Here is a 17773-nt window from a genome sequence, read left to right as displayed (position 1 = left end):
TTTTGACGTTTCCATATATCAAAAAATAATGGGTACTTTTTCCACATTAAAGGGTAATGTCAAGTTTACAGTGTATAGACTCTGCTCTGAGGCTTTGAACCGTTTCACCAGTTCGTTTAACTTTTAGTTAAAATTTGACAGCTCGATAGTTATTTCCCCTCCGGTTAGAAATAACCCTGCTCTAGAGCATGGTTGAACTTGACAGTTCGAAAGTTATTTTTTGCTCCCGTGAATTTGAGAATAACTAACCATCTGTCAACTTTGTTCTGAAATAACTACTCGACTGTCAAAGCTCAAATGGGTCGACTGCGATGTTCAATTTAACCATGTGAGGGGAAAATAACTATTGAAATGTCAAATTTTAACTAATAGTTAAACGAACTGGTGAAACGGTTCACAGCCTGAATGACATGAAATAAATATATTTTTTTCTTTCCGTGTATGATTGACTTCATTTTATTTTCGCTAGAATTGGCGATGTTATTTTTTCTTCATGACATGGTTGCCAGCAAACTTGTCAGTCTGTTGTCATCTGTTCTGCGGTCATCCCTGTCCAGCCACATCTGTCATCCGTTGCGAAGAAAATAGAAAATACAGAAATCCACCAAGATGGTGATTATTATTTAGCGAAAATAGTTGACCCGCGATTTTGGTCCGCTTATCGAGTGTTGTTTGCGTTTCGAAAGACATCCGTGCGTGCAAAATTATCTAGTGATATTAATGAAGAATTCGGTGTTCGAAATCGGTGCGAGTTTGGGGTGGAAATTGTTGCGTTGATGATTCGGTAACCGAGATTTCCCTGTTGATTACCTTGAATTCACGTTCGTGCGCAGAGGCGAAAGAGATCAGCGAAAATATTCCTTTATATCTATTGTTGATGCCTAGGATTAGGTAAAATCCAATGAATTGCTTATGATTTCGAGTGGCGTAGACGTATTGTGAAATCGTTTCGGTTCTAGATTACTGCTTTTGAAACTAATAGTTAAAATGCATAGGGAGCTTAATCAGAAGGGTTATTTATAGCATAATATTTGAAACTGACCAATATTCTTAAATAAACAAAATATTGTATGTCTGCTCAATACATTCTGCAAGTTTCTAAATTTCGTTACATATTTTGAGATGAGTTAATGACAAAGATTTTGCAGATGCTCCATATTTTCAAACAGTGCCAAAATTCGTCAATACCTATGCATAACGTTGTTTATTAGAAAAAGTTTTATCGTTAACCGTAATTTTGAGCAGAGTGCTACCAGAGCACTATTTGCAGGGCTGGTTACGAATCACTTCTTAGTGACTTGATTACTTTTCAAATAAGATATAATAAGTCACTTCAAAATCCAGGCCTGGTAGCGAGTAACTTTTTCGACCTAGTAACTTTTTTGCAACAAAAAGTCAAAAGTAATTTTGTTTTTCAGAAAAATGTTCACTAATGTCAATTTTTTTTCAGATCTGAAAATAAATTAACGATAACCCGAATTTTAAGAAGTTGATAAAATTAAATAGCAGGACATTAATATCTTACTGGTTTTTATTATTCTAATGCAAACATTTTTCAGCATATCAAAGTGTCTGAAGAGGGTGAACATTGCACAGACATTTCTGTTAGAATATCTGAAATTAACTTGTTGGATTTTTTGATAAAAATCATGTAAAGTTTTGAAATAAAAATGTCGGCTTAAGCCTGCTGATTTTATTTAGATTAATTTCTGGAAAAATCAATGGAGAATATCCTGAAATGATCTCTTACCCACCTTTTGAAGGAAGCTAAGCCAAAAAATATTTATCAAATCAGTGTAAGATTGACTAAAGTAGTGTTTCGATTCGTGGTTAAGTCACTTTGTCTCTCCAAAAATCTTACGTCGTTTTGTAAGTCTGAACGTTAAACGTTATAAAAGTGATAATCGAGTTGGTTCAGAAAGGAACGTGTGTCACGTAAGATCGATAAAATACGTTTGTTCACTATTCTGACTTACGGCAGTCTGAATAAGTTTTCTAGTTATGATAATGTATTTTAATATAGTGTTTCAATGCCAATTCAAAGCAACATTTACAGAAGAAATTTGAGATTTACTTAGTCTGCAAGTCGTCCATCAAAAAACTTATTTTATGCGTGATGGAAAATAGCACATTTTACGTGTTGTTATGAATTTTCGTTCTTCTTATTTTTATTGCATATATGATACCACGATTAATCAAATCCATGAAAAATGAATATATTTTGAGACACTGGTACAAAAATAATAAAGTTATCATGCAACAAATCAACGAAAATTATATTTCCAATTTTTCGACGGTGTCCGGTATTTAATGTTGTCCGCTATTGGGGGATCTCCCCCTATTGTCTATTTTATTAAACGTAGATAATCATAATTGTATTTTTCTGGGACTAAACTAAAAGCGAAACAAGGATGTGACTAGGGTTCCGTTGCATGGTCAAATATCAGTAGTACCGATTTGGTTCCTCAGAAATTTAATCGATTATGTTTGCTAAGGGGCGCGCCTTCGCTGAGATGTAAATTTCTATGAAAGGTGTATATAGCGGAACCTTTTCATCATAGTCGTTTGTTATCAATATCTGAGGAATCAAAACAAGAACTGTACAGAAATCGATGCTTCATTACCTATCGATGGAAATGGAGTAATGCGACATGCACTATACACTAAGGATACGGGTAATGCCACAATAGATCTGAATACTGGTCGCAGTGGCGCATCCGAACAGGAAAAAAAAACATAATTGGATGTTCTATCTGAGAATAAAAACTGAATATTCAATGTCATCGTATTGCAGAAAATTTTATGATTGAATCATCATACTTCCTAGGACAGCTTTTATTTGCAAACGTCCTGTAAGTTTTAAGAAAATTTGAAGAAAATAGGCTAGAATACACTTCCTTTTTTCTATTTGATGTAATTAACCATCTAGGTATTAGGGAATGATTTCTTTCTATGTTACTAGGAATAAATTTGAAAGAAGCTCTTCCGATACTTCATGAAAACATTCAAATATATATATTCATGTGTAATAGGCTAATACTAATAGCTTGGTATACGTATAAATGGTAATATTGAAATGCTTCATATAAATCATCCTTGCTTTCTTCAAAGAAATATAGGCAGCTGGATCTTATTCTTGACAGTTTTGATTCACTTAGGCAGCTGGGTTTTTCGAAGGCTACTGAGTTAATATTTGGCAACAATATGCGTCGTTGATTTTAGGAAGTATTTTCAATATTGTTTCCTCTCTCTTCTAAATGATGAATAACTTAACTAGCATGCTATCAATTTTTCTATACTTTTTCTTATCAAATTGAAGTCGGACCTCTACAATTTATAATAACAATACAGTTGTAGTGATTTCAATTATTTTTAGAAATAGAAAACCAGGTGAACAATGCAAAATCATGGAAGTGTTTACTTATATTAAAAACAGTTTGAAGGCAATATAATGTAATTTTGGAACTACACATTTGGTGCTCAACAGTATAATCAACTAGAACAATCTGCCGTAAATCATTTAGGATATTTTCTGGAATTAAACTGATTACATTTTGTTTTCCTACTTACTATTTTCTCAAGTTTGGTTGCCAAAATATCTATTTTTGGCATCTCTTTTCGCTACCAGCCCTGTATTTGGCTCTAGAAATAGATGTGCTGGAAAATAGATTTATCAATAAAATCAAAGTTTCTACAGTGGTGACGCAAAAAACAACCAGCCGAAGCAACAGCAATTTAAACACGGCATTAACAAGAAGTGGTGTGTTCGGAACGAACAGTTAGTTTAGTGCAAAGTGGAGGGGGAAGAAACTATGTCGGACGATTCGTCCCCTTTATGCCAGCAAAAGCAACCGGAGGAAGACGGAAACAAATCGAAAGATGAATCACAACCTGATGTGTCCCAGAACCAGAACCAACAGCCACAGGCATCGAAGTGGATTTGCGAGTATTGCACCTACGAGAATTTCCCACTGTCGCTGAAGTGCACCATGTGCAAGGGGCAGAAACCCCTGTTGAATGAGGATATTTTTAGGTGAGCTTTTAGATGTTAATTAGCGTTTTTGGTATCTCTATTGGTTTTGGTTTTAAGATAAAGCGACCATATATGTCCCGCGAAACGCGGGACGCCTTGTCAGATCTCATTCCCAACCAAACATTTTCGGAATTGGATATGTATTCTACAAATATCAGGGTGGCCACCGAACCGGGAAAAACGGGAAAAGCGGGAAAAAGACGGGAATTTGAATCCACCGGGAAAAAGACGGGAAAAACCGGGAATTTGAGAAGATCACCGGGAAAATCGTTTTGAATGAACATCTTCAAGCTGCAATCTACAAACCAACCTCCAAAATAAGCTTAGCTTAGCTTAGCTTAGCTTAGACTGACTACACATATCAATGGTTGCTATTCCGTGATTGACCGAAGTCAGTGAAAATGCACAAAGAATCAACTAGAAGTTCGGCTGGGATTGGCCATAATCTTCTTCAATGTGCATAATTCAGTGCCTCTATTTATACAGGGTCAATAACGGCGCCGGTCACGGCCTTGCAGTCAGGTGGGATTGGGGTAAGGAATGTTAGTGTGTAACCTTTGCTATTTGGAGACCGTGTTTGCCTCTGCATCTCCACAAAGGTTACTGGGAAGGATGTTTGTTAATGGGGAGGATCGATGGGTCAAAGGATTCACTTTGATAAGTGATTAGACCACGATAAATAGTTTTTTGTCAAATATAAATATGCTTTTATGAAAATATAATATTTTCATTTGATATGAACAATTTCTATGTAAAGGAAAATTATGCCGACACTTGAGGTGACGAACCATTCAAAGTTTGTTGAACAAATATCTAAATGTAACATTCCTACAGCTGTCAGGACGAAAGCATGTGTTATTATATTTTACTTATTTGAAAAGAAACAAAAACTCGATTGGCTGGAACATCATAGAACACTCTTATTCTTATGCCGACACTTTTTTTTTTCTATCTTTATTAACGAGATTTTTAGCCCTGGGCTAGTTCATCTCGGGACCAACGGCTTTACTTCCCTTCCGAAGGAAGTCGTCACTATAACTTTTTTGTCAGTGACTATCTCGGGGATGGGATTCGATCCCAGGTCCTCGGCGTGAGAGGCGTGTGTTCTAACTACTACACCAGGTCCGTCCCCTATGCCGACACTTACAGTGGCGAACCATCCAAAGTTTGTTGAATAAAGTTAACCTTTCGCAAGTCTACACTTGTAGTGTCGAACCATTCAAAGTTTTTTTTATAATTACAAAAATAAAGATAAAAAGAACAAAAAAATGTTAAACATAAATAATTCATGAATTAGAGTTTATGTCGACACTCACAGTGACGAACCATTCATAGTTTGTTGAAAAATCATATTTACGTCCTACCGTTGTATCGATTAAATGTGCAGTCATACATATTTTATAGATTAGTAATAGTAGCATGGAACGAGCTCACCAATTGATCCGTCATCCTTGACTGAGCAGCAACAATCCACATTTAGCTTAACTCGATTGCTCGGCTATATAAAAGCACTCAGAGAAAATAGGCGCACGACCCGAGATGGAAACAACTGACGACTGCTCGGGCTTTCTTGACGCACTGCCAAGGAGCAATCGTCAAGGTTGAAGATCAAACAGAACTAACCGATCGCGGAACTTTTTCACTTCACTGAACCGACGCGCGATATGTTTGATCCTGCCCTCGTCATCCGCTCCCGCAGAAGTAAGCGTCAAGGTCGAAAGATCAAACAGAACTCTCTACAAACCAACCTCCAAAATAAGTTATATAAAGTAGTTATGTTTAATGATATTGCCATGAGGCATCCGTGATTTTGAACAAATATCTGTCAAACATTAATTATTTAATTTCTACTATAATAAGCCATATTTCTTAAAAAATGTTGCACTCTTTTCTTAGCAATGTTTCAATTTTTTTTTGAATTTTCGGTCTCGCACTGTCAGCGCTAATGTTTTTTCAACTTTTCTCTAACTTTTTGTACTCGACTTTTTGAATCGAAGTTTAATTATGTAATTGCTGAATACCACAACTTGAGTGAGCCCTAAGTAAGTGCTTCTATATGTGTGGCCTTGTTTCATCCATACCTTGAACTTATTTGCTTTAGAGAACTCCTCATTTTTATGATTATACACCAAAGCCAAACCTTGAAATTTCAAGAGAACGAGTCTAGAGAACCAAACAGTGCTCTGATCTGAAATTTTGATCGTTTTATGATCACCAGAATGCAACCAATCCATTTTCAAAGCGAGCGCTTTTCAGTTTCTCTAGATCTTGAAACATGAACATGAAAATTCGAAGCTTGGCTTAAATGTTATATTGTAGGTAAGTATGGTTATAGCATTCAAATTAAATTCAATTCAATTTCATGTCGTGTAGGATCTGTTTTATTAGCACAATTAACAATCTCTTTCTTATGACATAGAGCTCCAGAGCTCCATTGATTTTCGACGAACGCGAGACAAATCGATTCAGATGAATACTATACTACCCTGGCCACGATCACAGGGTTTGACGGTGCCAAAGTAGAAGGTGCACCATAATAATACCCGTCTGTGAAACATATCACCTACCCAATACTTTGGCACACCTCTAACGGTTCATGATTTATCATGAAACGGCTGCATTCAGGCGGAGGATCTGTTAATATGTTTCGGCATATTATCAGGTCCTCTTCGAACGGAGGGACCGCCAGGGCTCATTAGTTACTTATAAACCAGTGCTGGTTGTTGATGGTTCAGTTCGTTTACCACGAGCTGTAGCATCCTTTGTACTAATCAGTAATGGTTGTTAAGTTTCGAAGCTAACGTGTGATCAATCGTTTTATAATGCAACATAAGAATGGGTGTTTGGTGGAACTGCGCGTAACACTTGTTGTTATTAAATTTAGTGATTGTGTTGGTGCTAATAGTGTGTTTATAATAAAATCTATGGTGATGAAAATTTGAAAATGAAATTGGAAGTGATTCTGATAGTTTTGTTAGAATATAATAATGATGATGTATAATGATGTGAACTCTACTAATTTAATAAAGACCATAATACATTTTGCAATCATTTCTCTGAATATAAACATTATTGCCTAGTTCTTCAAACATCTTCTTCTTCTTGGCATTAACGCCCTCACTGGGACAGAGCCTGCTTCTCAGCTTAGTGTTCTTAAGAGCACTTCCACAGTTATTAACTGAGAGCTTTCTTTGCCAAAGATGCCATTTTTGCATATCGTGTGGCAGGTACGATTATACTTCATGCCCAGTCAAGGAAATTTCCTTTACGAAAAGATTCTGGACTGACCGGGAATCGAACCCAGACACCTTCAGCATGGCTTTGCTTTGTAGCCGCGGACTCTAACCACTCGGCTAAGGAAGGCCCCTATTCTTCAAACATGAATGGTGTTAATAATGACAGCGAGTGCAGAAAAATGGATCGAAGTGATTTTGTTTTACTGTAACTTTGTTGATAGTGCTAAATTGTAGTTTGAATAGTAATGACTCTACAGCAACAAAATTAATGGAACATTTAAATTGAATATCTTTTAATTACTTAGTAATGCCAACAGATGGTAAATGCTAATAACAATGAATTTATATGAAAATGGTGTGATGTGAAAAGTGATATAATGGAAAGTATATCTGAAGTGTATTACGAAAGTTGATGGGTGATAATCGGTGATAAACGTGATAGTGTCGAAAATAAAAGTGACCATAGTGAGTGATGGAATGGAATGGGGAATGAGGACCTTTTAATAAAACTATTTCGTTCTTCACTTTAACCACTCTAGTAGCATTTCAGGCCTTATCATAGTTTGATAGTAGTCTAAAGTACCAGACTGCAAAATTACGGTAAGGGCTGATTGCTGCTAGGGTACACAGTGACCATTTGAGCAACATTGCTTAGGAACGTCTGTGTGATGAACGCAATAGAGGCTTATAAAAGCAAATGCTGGGAAGGAGCTTAGGGCAGATTAAGAGTGCCAGTACTACCCCTATCGCTACCGACAAAAAAAAAGATGAATACTATACTATGCCATAGTTTTCAGAATAACAATCTAAATCAAATTACTATGGGAAAACAACTAAAAAAAATTTAAACCGATTTAAAATAAATGTTGAACGATAAATGTTAAACGATTTAATTGACTTTTTAAAGTCGTTAGAAATAATGGATCAAAAACCGGGAAAATTTTGCAAAATATTCCGGGAAAACCGGGAAAAAAGCGGGAATTTCAAAATCGAAATTGGGTGGCCACCCTGAAATATTTTAGTCCTAAAACATGATCGAAATTCTTTTTTTAGTCAAACAAATAGATTTGACGCTGTAAAATCAATTTGAAAATTGCGCTGTCCCGCGAAACGCGGGACGTCTGGCCCCTTTATTTTAAGAGAAACTCGGCATGTCTGAAATTTTGACACAAGAAAGCCATGATTGTAGTTACACGGACAATAAAATATCTCTCAGAAAAAAAAATTAAGGTGAAGATGTATCGAAGCTAAACCTCAAATTTTCAAGAGCAGAAATCTGATGAACCAAACATCCATTTATGCTGAAAACTTTTTTTTTCTTTTCTTGTCATTACTAGAAAAACCTTTGAATAGTTCGACATTTTAAATGTCGACGTATTTTCTTAATCTTCTTAAAATATCTTTCCACCGCGAGACAAAATGCAAAAATAGATTTAAGGAAAAGTCGTATTTTTCCTCCTTATCTATGGATCGCATTACCGACCAAAGATGACTCCCAGATCTTTTTCCTTCCTAACTAACAAACACCCTTCCTGTGGTGATTGTGGAGATGCAAAGGTATTCTCGGTCTCTGGAAGCAACAATCATCATACCCTAACATTCCTTCTCCATCCCAAATGACTGTAAGGACTTGGCCGGCGCCGTTATTGATCAATAAACGAGATCTGATAAAATTACACTTCGAGAGTATGCGGAAACTCCCATTCACTTGGATGGAAGTGCTATTCTCACCAGGACAGATCAATCATGGAGTAGCAACCATTGACATATACAGTCAGTCTATGCTATGCTAACTTTGACCCTTGAAAAAAATCCGTAAAAAGATCAGCATGGCGAAAATTGTTCCGTCATATATCTACCCTGAAATCTATCAAGAATCATTTTTACAGCTGTGATAGATCTCACCAGGAATCCTCATTGAATCAGCTATGAATCTATAATACGAAATCTGCTGATAATTTTAATAATATTTCACCGATGGTTTGAGTGGAATCAGTCAAGAATCTGAGAATAAATTTTCCCATATTCCCTCAAACTCAGGAACTATCAAGGATATGCAAGGAAACCAGTAACCATGTACAGTTAAATCTGTCAAGGGTTCATTCAAATATTACGTAACGCAAAATTTGTCAATTTCAGACCCCCTCCCTCCCCCACGTAACCGCTTTCGTATGGAAAATTTTAAATTTTTGTATGGATCGTAACACTATGTAAGCCCCCTCCCTCCCCTGTTGCGTTACGTAATATTTGAACCATCCCCAAGGATTGAATCACAAGTTCTAAAAATTCTCCAGGGATATCTTCAGAAACGATCTAAAAAAAAAAGACAATTTACACCGTCTTCAGCACATAGGCTGCACAGACTGAACGATCACTAACATTAGGCAACGGACAACACGAAACACCCAGTAGCCCAGCGATGAATTTTTCGTTTGACGAAAAGTTTCCACCGACTGGAGCGGGAATCGAACCCACACCCCGTGACACAATACGCCTAGACGACTGACGCCGTTAACCGCAAGACCACGAAGCCCACAAGGGAAATACATAGTAACTCTGCTTGGTATGAAACTCTTGATTGATATAGCGATATTGGAAATTTCCTATCGGTGTTTACGTACTTTAAAGTTAAAGTTTTGCGGCCTTCCTTCCTGAATAAAATATACAATACAAAAACAATTTAAGGTATTGTAACAGTACCATTAAAAGCATTGGAAATACAATACAGTATATTGTAAAATAACAATACAATTACAGTACAATATATTGTTAAGAACAATTCACTGTATGGTATTTGAAGTTTTTACAATATAACGTATAGGTTGTTAAGTATCGAAACAATACAAATATTGATATTTTTTCATACATAGATTTGAATAAAACGATAAGATGTATTGTTTTTCATTGATAACAAAATTTAGTGGATTACTGTAAAAAATACTGTTTTTGTATTATTTGGAATGGCAATTTGTGTATTGTTTTACAATACATAAACCATGCAACAAAATGCATATTGATTGGTGGTAAAAAGAATAAAAAATATTTTTCATGGATTTTTTCCCAACTTACAAGATATTTGTGCTAACAGTAACAAAGGAGTTTCAACTCCTATATAGAGGTATAAACCTTAAATATTGTTGCATTCGTCGTTTGAAAAATTACCGTTAACATTTCGGTCGTCGCGCGAATTTATGTAACGCGAGTAGTCGCGCGATGTACTCTGTACAACACCCTTGGTTTTGCGAATATCCCAGGAGTCTGACCACTTAGAAAGATGACGCCTTCGGCAAAGTTGTTCGGTAACTCAAGGACTATCATTGTTTGAGCTAGTTGATTCTAAATTTTGCCACTACGCGGCGTTAGTGAACATAAAACATTTGTATCGCAAATATCTCACGAGCCTGATCATTTAGAAAAATGGCGTCTTCGGCAGAGTTGGTCAGTGGCTCAAATTCTTTCTTTGTTTAATCCTTAAAGTTCGAGATTTTGTAAAATAATGATAGTCGTAGAGCTTTTGAACAACTTTGCCGAAGGTGCATGTCTAAAAAGTCAAGATCCGGCAGTATCCGCGAAACAAAAATTTCATGCTCACTAGCGCCGCCTGATGGCAAAATATCCTATTTCTCGATAGTCCTTGAGCTACTGAAATACTTTGCCGAAGACAGTATCTTTCTAAGTGGTCAGGCTCCTGAGATATCCGTAAACAAAAGTGTCATGCTCACTAGCGCCGCCTCGTGGCAAAATTTTGAATCAACTAGCTCGAACAATGATAGTCCCTCCCCTTGGTTATGCGACCTTGCCGCGATGGGAGGGCGTAATCCATTAGCTCATATGATGGAAACCAAAGGCGTAACCTGTAGTGGTGGTATCACATTTTGGCATTTTTTGCTTAAAGCCGCGTCATAATTCATATGGCATAGACGCAATAGGCAAATTTAATGCGCCACCCAGCATAGAGGTCGTTAGGTAAGAAGGAGAGAAATGTCATTGAAAATGTTTGTTTACGTCTAAAATTCAATTTTTCGACCCAAAAATTAGCTCATAATCAATTAATTATTAAACTATTTTCCATTGGCATAATCATTTTGACCCTTTATTCTTGCGAAACGCATGATTTCACAACAAATTTAGCCACAAACAAAGAATCCGGAAGTTTATAACCTATGTAGCCAAACACCAATTTTCCAATTTTATCCCACAAATCGTACATGAGCACTGACCGGATCTGTACATTTTGGAAGGAACAAAAGTTTATCATGTTTTTCAATTTTCTGATCGTCTATAACATAACTATTCCGAGAAAAAGTGTAATATGTGTGCTCCTTCCTATGCTGCACACGGTGCGTTCTCAACCCAACCTCTTTTATGACGGTTCTCCTACTAGCCACCAGATGTCGATGTGATCGTTCAGCTTTGAAAATATTAGCCTATAACATCTCGGATGTGATCCAACGGACATTCTGCGTCATTGATAGAATTGATGCCCATTTCAAATAATTATCTATTCGAAGTGGACATTAATACTATTGGTGACGTTCAGTTTGCCTTTTGCTAACCAGAATGATCCGTAGCCACTCTTACTATTAGCTAGCTAGATACATCGTTATCATATACGACGTAGCTAATACTTAGGAACTCTTAGGAAAATGACTAGTAGATTCACTGAGTAGAAATAAGTGGCGACAATCTTATTTTAATATGGTTTTTACATTGCCATAATAAGAAATACCTCTTTTGTAACAGCGGTATAAATAATCTAATTCCAGCTTCATTTTAGCAAAATTTACTAGTAGAAAGTAGGCGTTGTGAAACATTGCATTTGCCACCGAAAAGTGAATCATGTAGGAGACTGTAATAGAAGCCTAAGGTAACTTTACTCTTCAATATTCACTATACAATGACTATGGAAAGTAAGACGCTGAGATCGATCATTAGGGTACACTTGCCAGTTTCGAAAAATTGTTGAACAGACAAGGAAAGCGACTTTTTTCTTTAAGGATATATGAACGAAATGACCAAGAAATACTTTTAACAATAAAAAATGAAATTAATTAGAACTACTACTAAACAGCCTAATTTTGTTAAGACTTGACGACACTTGACCTTTAAGACTCTAATCTTACGTAAAAGACAATAGTAATCAGAATAGCACTTGAATGACAAATTATTCAAACCCATTTCGACTAGACAGTATTAGTAATGCACTACTATTTCAAACAAATTCTACACTACTATTTCAAACAAATTGTAATGGAGCTGCTGATTTTCATAATGCTTCCTTTTCTCAGAAGCAAGGGAATATGGGTACTTTTCAAAAACTACCACGTCACAATACTAATAAAAAAAACAGTGTTCATGTGGGCGCCATTGCCTAGTCCGTCTGAGTATTGGTCCTGGTAGAGGGGAAACTTGGCAAAAGCCAGACCGAGGGTTCAGCCTTGACAAGTTAAGCTGTCAAGCAGCTCCAACTGAAAAAAAAAAAAAAAATTACTTAATTTACTTTGCCGAAGACGCCATCCTTATAAATGGCCAGGCTCCTGAAATATCTGCAATACAAGAGTAAGCTTCCATGCCCACTAGTGTCACCTAAAGAACAACTTTATTAAAAACCTCAAGTTTCTATGTTATCTGGATTTTGAGATATACTGATTTCAAATTGTGGTTTACTCGAATTGTATATAGTGCGTTCATGATTATGCGACTTCCATGTATATTTGTTCATTTTACCACATTATAAAGGGCCATACTGTAAATAAAAACTGTCAAGTATTGTTCTTAAGAAGATTCTTGAGGAATACATTTTGGTTTGGTGCCGATAGATATCTTTGTTTCAAAATGATAGCATATAAATCACAACTGTTGTACAAAGTACAACAGCGTGACAGCCCGAAGGTTAAAATAACTTATTCTTACAGAACAATTTTTGTTCTTACTTTTTAAATATCTTTCACACAATATTTCTTGCTTTTTTAACTTGTTTTATTTACTTTTGTCAGACAAGCTACACAAAAGTAAGAATTGTTTTACCCAAAAATAAGAATTTGACCAAAATTCTAAGACATAAAACTAAAAATCCAGTGCAGTGTTCTGTTACAATAAATTAAATTGTTATTGCATTGTATATATTCAATCAAGAATAATGTTTCCTCGACATTGAATCAAAATACGCTGTATTGTACATTAATGGTACGGGTTAAAGGTCGTCTCAGCCCCCTAGAGGTCCGCGGACCACCGGTTGGGAAACCCTACACTAAATGTTTGTTTAGTTCAACATTATACAAATATAAAGCGCTAATGAGCTACAAATATTCCACACTCACATATTTCACCATGTATACGTGTCTCACGGTGTAACAGCTAGAAATTTAGTTGTTTTCGGAAACGCGCTTCATCTCTAAACCAGTGTTCTAGGCTACATCCGGTACATGTGTACTTCGGTTCAAACATTGGTGCTAATAATGACACAAAGCGGACAGAGCAGCAGAGAACTGTTGAAATCAACGCGGTTAATTTTTTTACGATCATATATTAAGGTGAAACATCTCGGAATGCAAAGATGGCCGGCACAATGGCCAACTTCTCCACTTACTCACGTTTTCAAAGGCACAAAACTGGAGAACTAGTTGGCCAACGTTCCTAATCTTCTTATTTTAAGCTTTCTGCTAGTGCACAAAGCCAAAATAAAAAGTGCACTGTTGTGGGATGCACCTTCGCGAGATTTGTGCCTTTGAAGTTTTAGTGCAATCTTAGAAGTTGATTCCAAACTGTTTCACCTTAAATTTCTGATTAAAATCGCAAGACCCATGAGGCTTGAACAAATGTTTTACTTAAGCAGATCAACTAAGATTAATATTTTAAGTAATATTTAGCGCTTATCTTATAAAAAACGAAGGATTTAACAATATCATACAACAAGACACGATAAGGAGAAATTAATAAGCGGATTTGTATCAAAATTTGAACACAAAATCAGAGTACAACGAGAGTACAAAACCGCCTAAACCAACGTGTTAGATGTTCATTTGGGAAGATTGCCTCAAGGCACAGACAACGTACTATTTTCATGAACATTACTCTAGTAAATTGTTTTTCAAGACAATGAGCTTGAGCGTGAGCTTGATTGGCCGCCCGTGGTTGCTACTCCAATATCGCCAGATCAGCTGCACTTACACAAGGAACCAACCAGATGACTGCTTGGGATTTACAGGCACTCTCAGTGTACAAGTGCTACAATTGCAACAAGGGTGCCTGCCCCGTCAGAAGGGACGTTCCGATATATCGAATCTGTTTCATCAACTACTTCATTTTTCTTGCTCGTGACTTCTCAAATCGATATGTTTGGCAGAACTAATATTTCAATCTGAGAAAGTAATGAATAATGATCATCACAAACGTTAAAAAGCCCCCAACCCATCAACGTGTGAAAAAAAATCGGTATACTAACAAAAGAAGGGTTGAACCAATTATATAAATAGTTATATAATTGGTTCAACCCTTCTTTTGTTAGTATACCTTTTCTTGGTTCAGAGACCCTTGTGTTGAATTATTCACCTTCGCTCAAACCGTATATGGCTAAACTATGTTTGAAGCGGGTTTGAAGAAACTGTTTATTAAAGATTTAGTGTTGTGACACAATTTTTTACAATCCTTTGGCGTAATATTTAGGCTTTTTAACGAAGTATTTTTCTAATACGTAATAACAAAAAATATCTCTTTTATTTTTCAGATTGAGTCCTACGCAGCAGTTGAGTACAACGAAAAAGTCAACTTCAAACCTAGCCAGCGGATCGTCGGCTATTTCTCCTTCAAACGATGGTGACAGTACTCTAAAATGGTTCTGCAATACTTGTACCTACCTCAACCTATCTCATGCTCGTCGCTGTCTACAATGCAACCGTAAACGGGAAGATGAAGTTCTGATCAAACAGTTAGGCCAGCAGAAGTCCTTACCCGAGAAGCCTACAGCCTCAAAGGTTATTTCCGAATACGATAGTCTTAGTGACCAACTGAACGCTCTCAATATAAGTCGAAGTACTGGCGAAGAAGAATTTCTCGACCTGTTTCACCCGGGAATCGACAAAAGTCGGAAACGACGAAATAACTCACCTATCAATAAAGGATCCACTGCTTCAGAGCGACCCGCAGATGGCCTGAAAGACAGTGATAGTGGAGGGGCCAAACATCAGTCACCGACATCGATTTCTCCAGTGAACACTTGTCCTCGCGCTTCTACCACTGCTGGCAAATGGTCTTGCTCAGTTTGTACTTACGAAAATTGGCCAAAAGCATTGAAATGTTCAATGTGCTTACATCCGCGAGAAACCAACAGTGGTCGTAATAGTCAGGCTTCCGCCAAACATTCACCCGAACACGATGAGAATGTGGCCAGCAACATAGTGGTTAACAATAAACGTAATCAACAGTTGGCTCGCGAACAAGAACCAATGAACAATCTGGACGTATATCAACAGGAACGATATATGCGTCAACTTAGGCGGCAGCCAGATTGGCAGTGGCTCAATGCTTGTATTGGGATAGCGGAGAACAACGTGGGGGCAGTGGAAAGCTATTTAAGTTGCGGAGGAGATGCGGGTAGAGCTCTTACCCCTGCCGAAGTTAGTCTGTTAAATCACAACAATATTGCTTTCGATGTTGGTCACACCCTGATCCATCTTGCTATTCGATTTCATCGCGATGAAATGTTACCGCTGCTTTTGGCTCAAATCTCAGGTTCAGGTCCAGGTATCAAAAGGGTACCATCCTACGTTGCTCCTGACCTAGCAAGTGACATTCGTCGTCATTTTGCCCACTTGTTGCGAATTCGAAAAGCGTCCTTTAGTTGCCAGTATGTGACCGAACATGCTACATTTTCGCTGCCAGCCGACATCGAAGAACTTCCACTGGCCCTTCAGGAGCAGTTGTACGAAGAACTGCTCGATCGGGATGCTCAGAAGCAACTGGAGATGCCACCGCCTGCTCTGAACTGGTCACTGGAGATTACCGAACGATTGGGTTCACGTTTGATGGTGCTGTGGAATCGGAGTGCCGGCGATTGCTTGCTTGATTCGGCCATGCAGGCGACGTGGGGCGTATTTGATCGTGATAATACTTTAAGGAGGGCTCTGGCTGATAGCTTACATCAGTGCGGTCATTTGTAAGTACTTTTATATCTTACATTTATAATACTTATTTGCGTAATGGCGCATTTTCAATCATGCAAATATTCAAGCCATTATTGCCATAAACAGTCAGGTCTTCTGTTAGACACATGGTTTGAGAGGGCGTTATTGGAGACCCAAGGTTTATGAAATTTCAGAATCACAGAATCACTAATGTTAATGAACCGGATCTTTTGAACGGTTCAGAGGTTCAGCGGAAGAGCGAATCAAGAAAAGAGCGGCTCACTCCCTGTTACACGGCATGCATCATACTTTCTCAAATGAAACTCACAACAAACTCAGACGATTTCCTCTACCGGAACCAAAAGGAAGAAGGAGAATGTGCTTTCCCGGGTAGAGGAGAATAGTAAAAGAATAACAAAATTTACTATTAAAATAGAATGTTTGAATAGCTAAATTTGTTCTTTGTTTGTTTGAAATAAGAGATAAAATAAAAATGATAACTGAGTTTGGAATAACATATTTTACCATTGTAATAACAAAATAATAGCAAAAATATAGGCAACCGTAAATAACAAAATATGTTATTATTTAGATGTTGATAACAAAATGATAACTTAATAAGCTATTCACAAGAAGATCAAAATAATGGTAATTTTAGTTCTTTGACTTTAATATCTTAATTTAGCATGATTGAAAAATATTTTTTTTTGCTATCCTGCTAAAAAACTTTTGCTTTTTGAATCTTCAATGAATACCTTGCGAGCTCCATATTATAGACAGTTCCATATTCTGAACAGTTTACGACAAACTTAATGATTTCAATCTTCTAATCCAAATTTTTGCACAAAAACTTATATAACATACATCAGCTACATATTTTCTTATCGTATATCCGAGGCACAAATTTATTTTGGCAATATTTTACGTGATTTGACGAAAAATAAAGTTCGGACTTTGACAAACGTGAAAAAAAACATGGTCGCTAAGCCTGTGCACTAAGACGCCGGTCAAAACATTTGCTTCATTTTGGGTTGACAATATAATCGAATTACATTCGTAGCTGCTGGAAACTGACCGGTAAGAATATATCTTCATATTATTTACAAATATTTGGAGCTACTGCGTGGAATCTCTGATCAATCAAGTGTTCAAAGATCGGCACCAAATGTTGTTGATTGATCCTTATTATGAACAGATATGCCGCGGCAAAAAAGAATCACCGTACACGACCCGTGGAAGCTGGAGAGGGCTATTACTCTTGTCAGGAAGGGGTTTTCAACTAGAAGCACGGCAGGTCTATACGGAATTGCTGTCAGTATTCTATACTCCAAGGGGAAAAATCTACTATACATAACCGTCCAGGAAAACCAACCATATTGTCG

The 17773-nt window shown here is 36.9% G+C and overlaps 1 protein-coding gene across 8 annotated transcripts in view; it reads left to right on the top strand.

Annotated features, from left to right (window-relative positions):
• Positions 1 to 540: 540 nt before the first annotated feature.
• LOC5573568 (ubiquitin thioesterase trabid) overlaps positions 541 to 17773 on the top strand; it is a 29443-nt gene continuing 12210 nt past the window's right edge. The window contains exons 1-3 of one of the 8 annotated variants that reach the window (XM_021855799.1): positions 541 to 745; positions 3698 to 4033; positions 14996 to 16423. In XM_021855799.1, coding sequence (XP_021711491.1) covers positions 3813 to 4033; positions 14996 to 16423 — 1649 coding nt within the window. In that variant the 5' untranslated portion in view covers positions 541 to 745; positions 3698 to 3812. Of the gene's footprint in view, positions 892 to 3688; positions 4034 to 14995; positions 16424 to 17773 lie in introns of all 8 variants that reach the window. The other 7 variants (XM_021855798.1, XM_021855797.1, XM_021855796.1 and 4 more) reach the window with 7 other exon arrangements.

Source organism: Aedes aegypti, chromosome 3 (assembly GCF_002204515.2).
Source record: "Aedes aegypti strain LVP_AGWG chromosome 3, AaegL5.0 Primary Assembly, whole genome shotgun sequence".
NCBI lineage: Eukaryota > Metazoa > Arthropoda > Insecta > Diptera > Culicidae > Aedes > Aedes aegypti.
The sequence above is the reverse complement of the archived record's forward strand: the minus strand, read 5'-3'. Positions and strand labels throughout refer to the sequence as shown.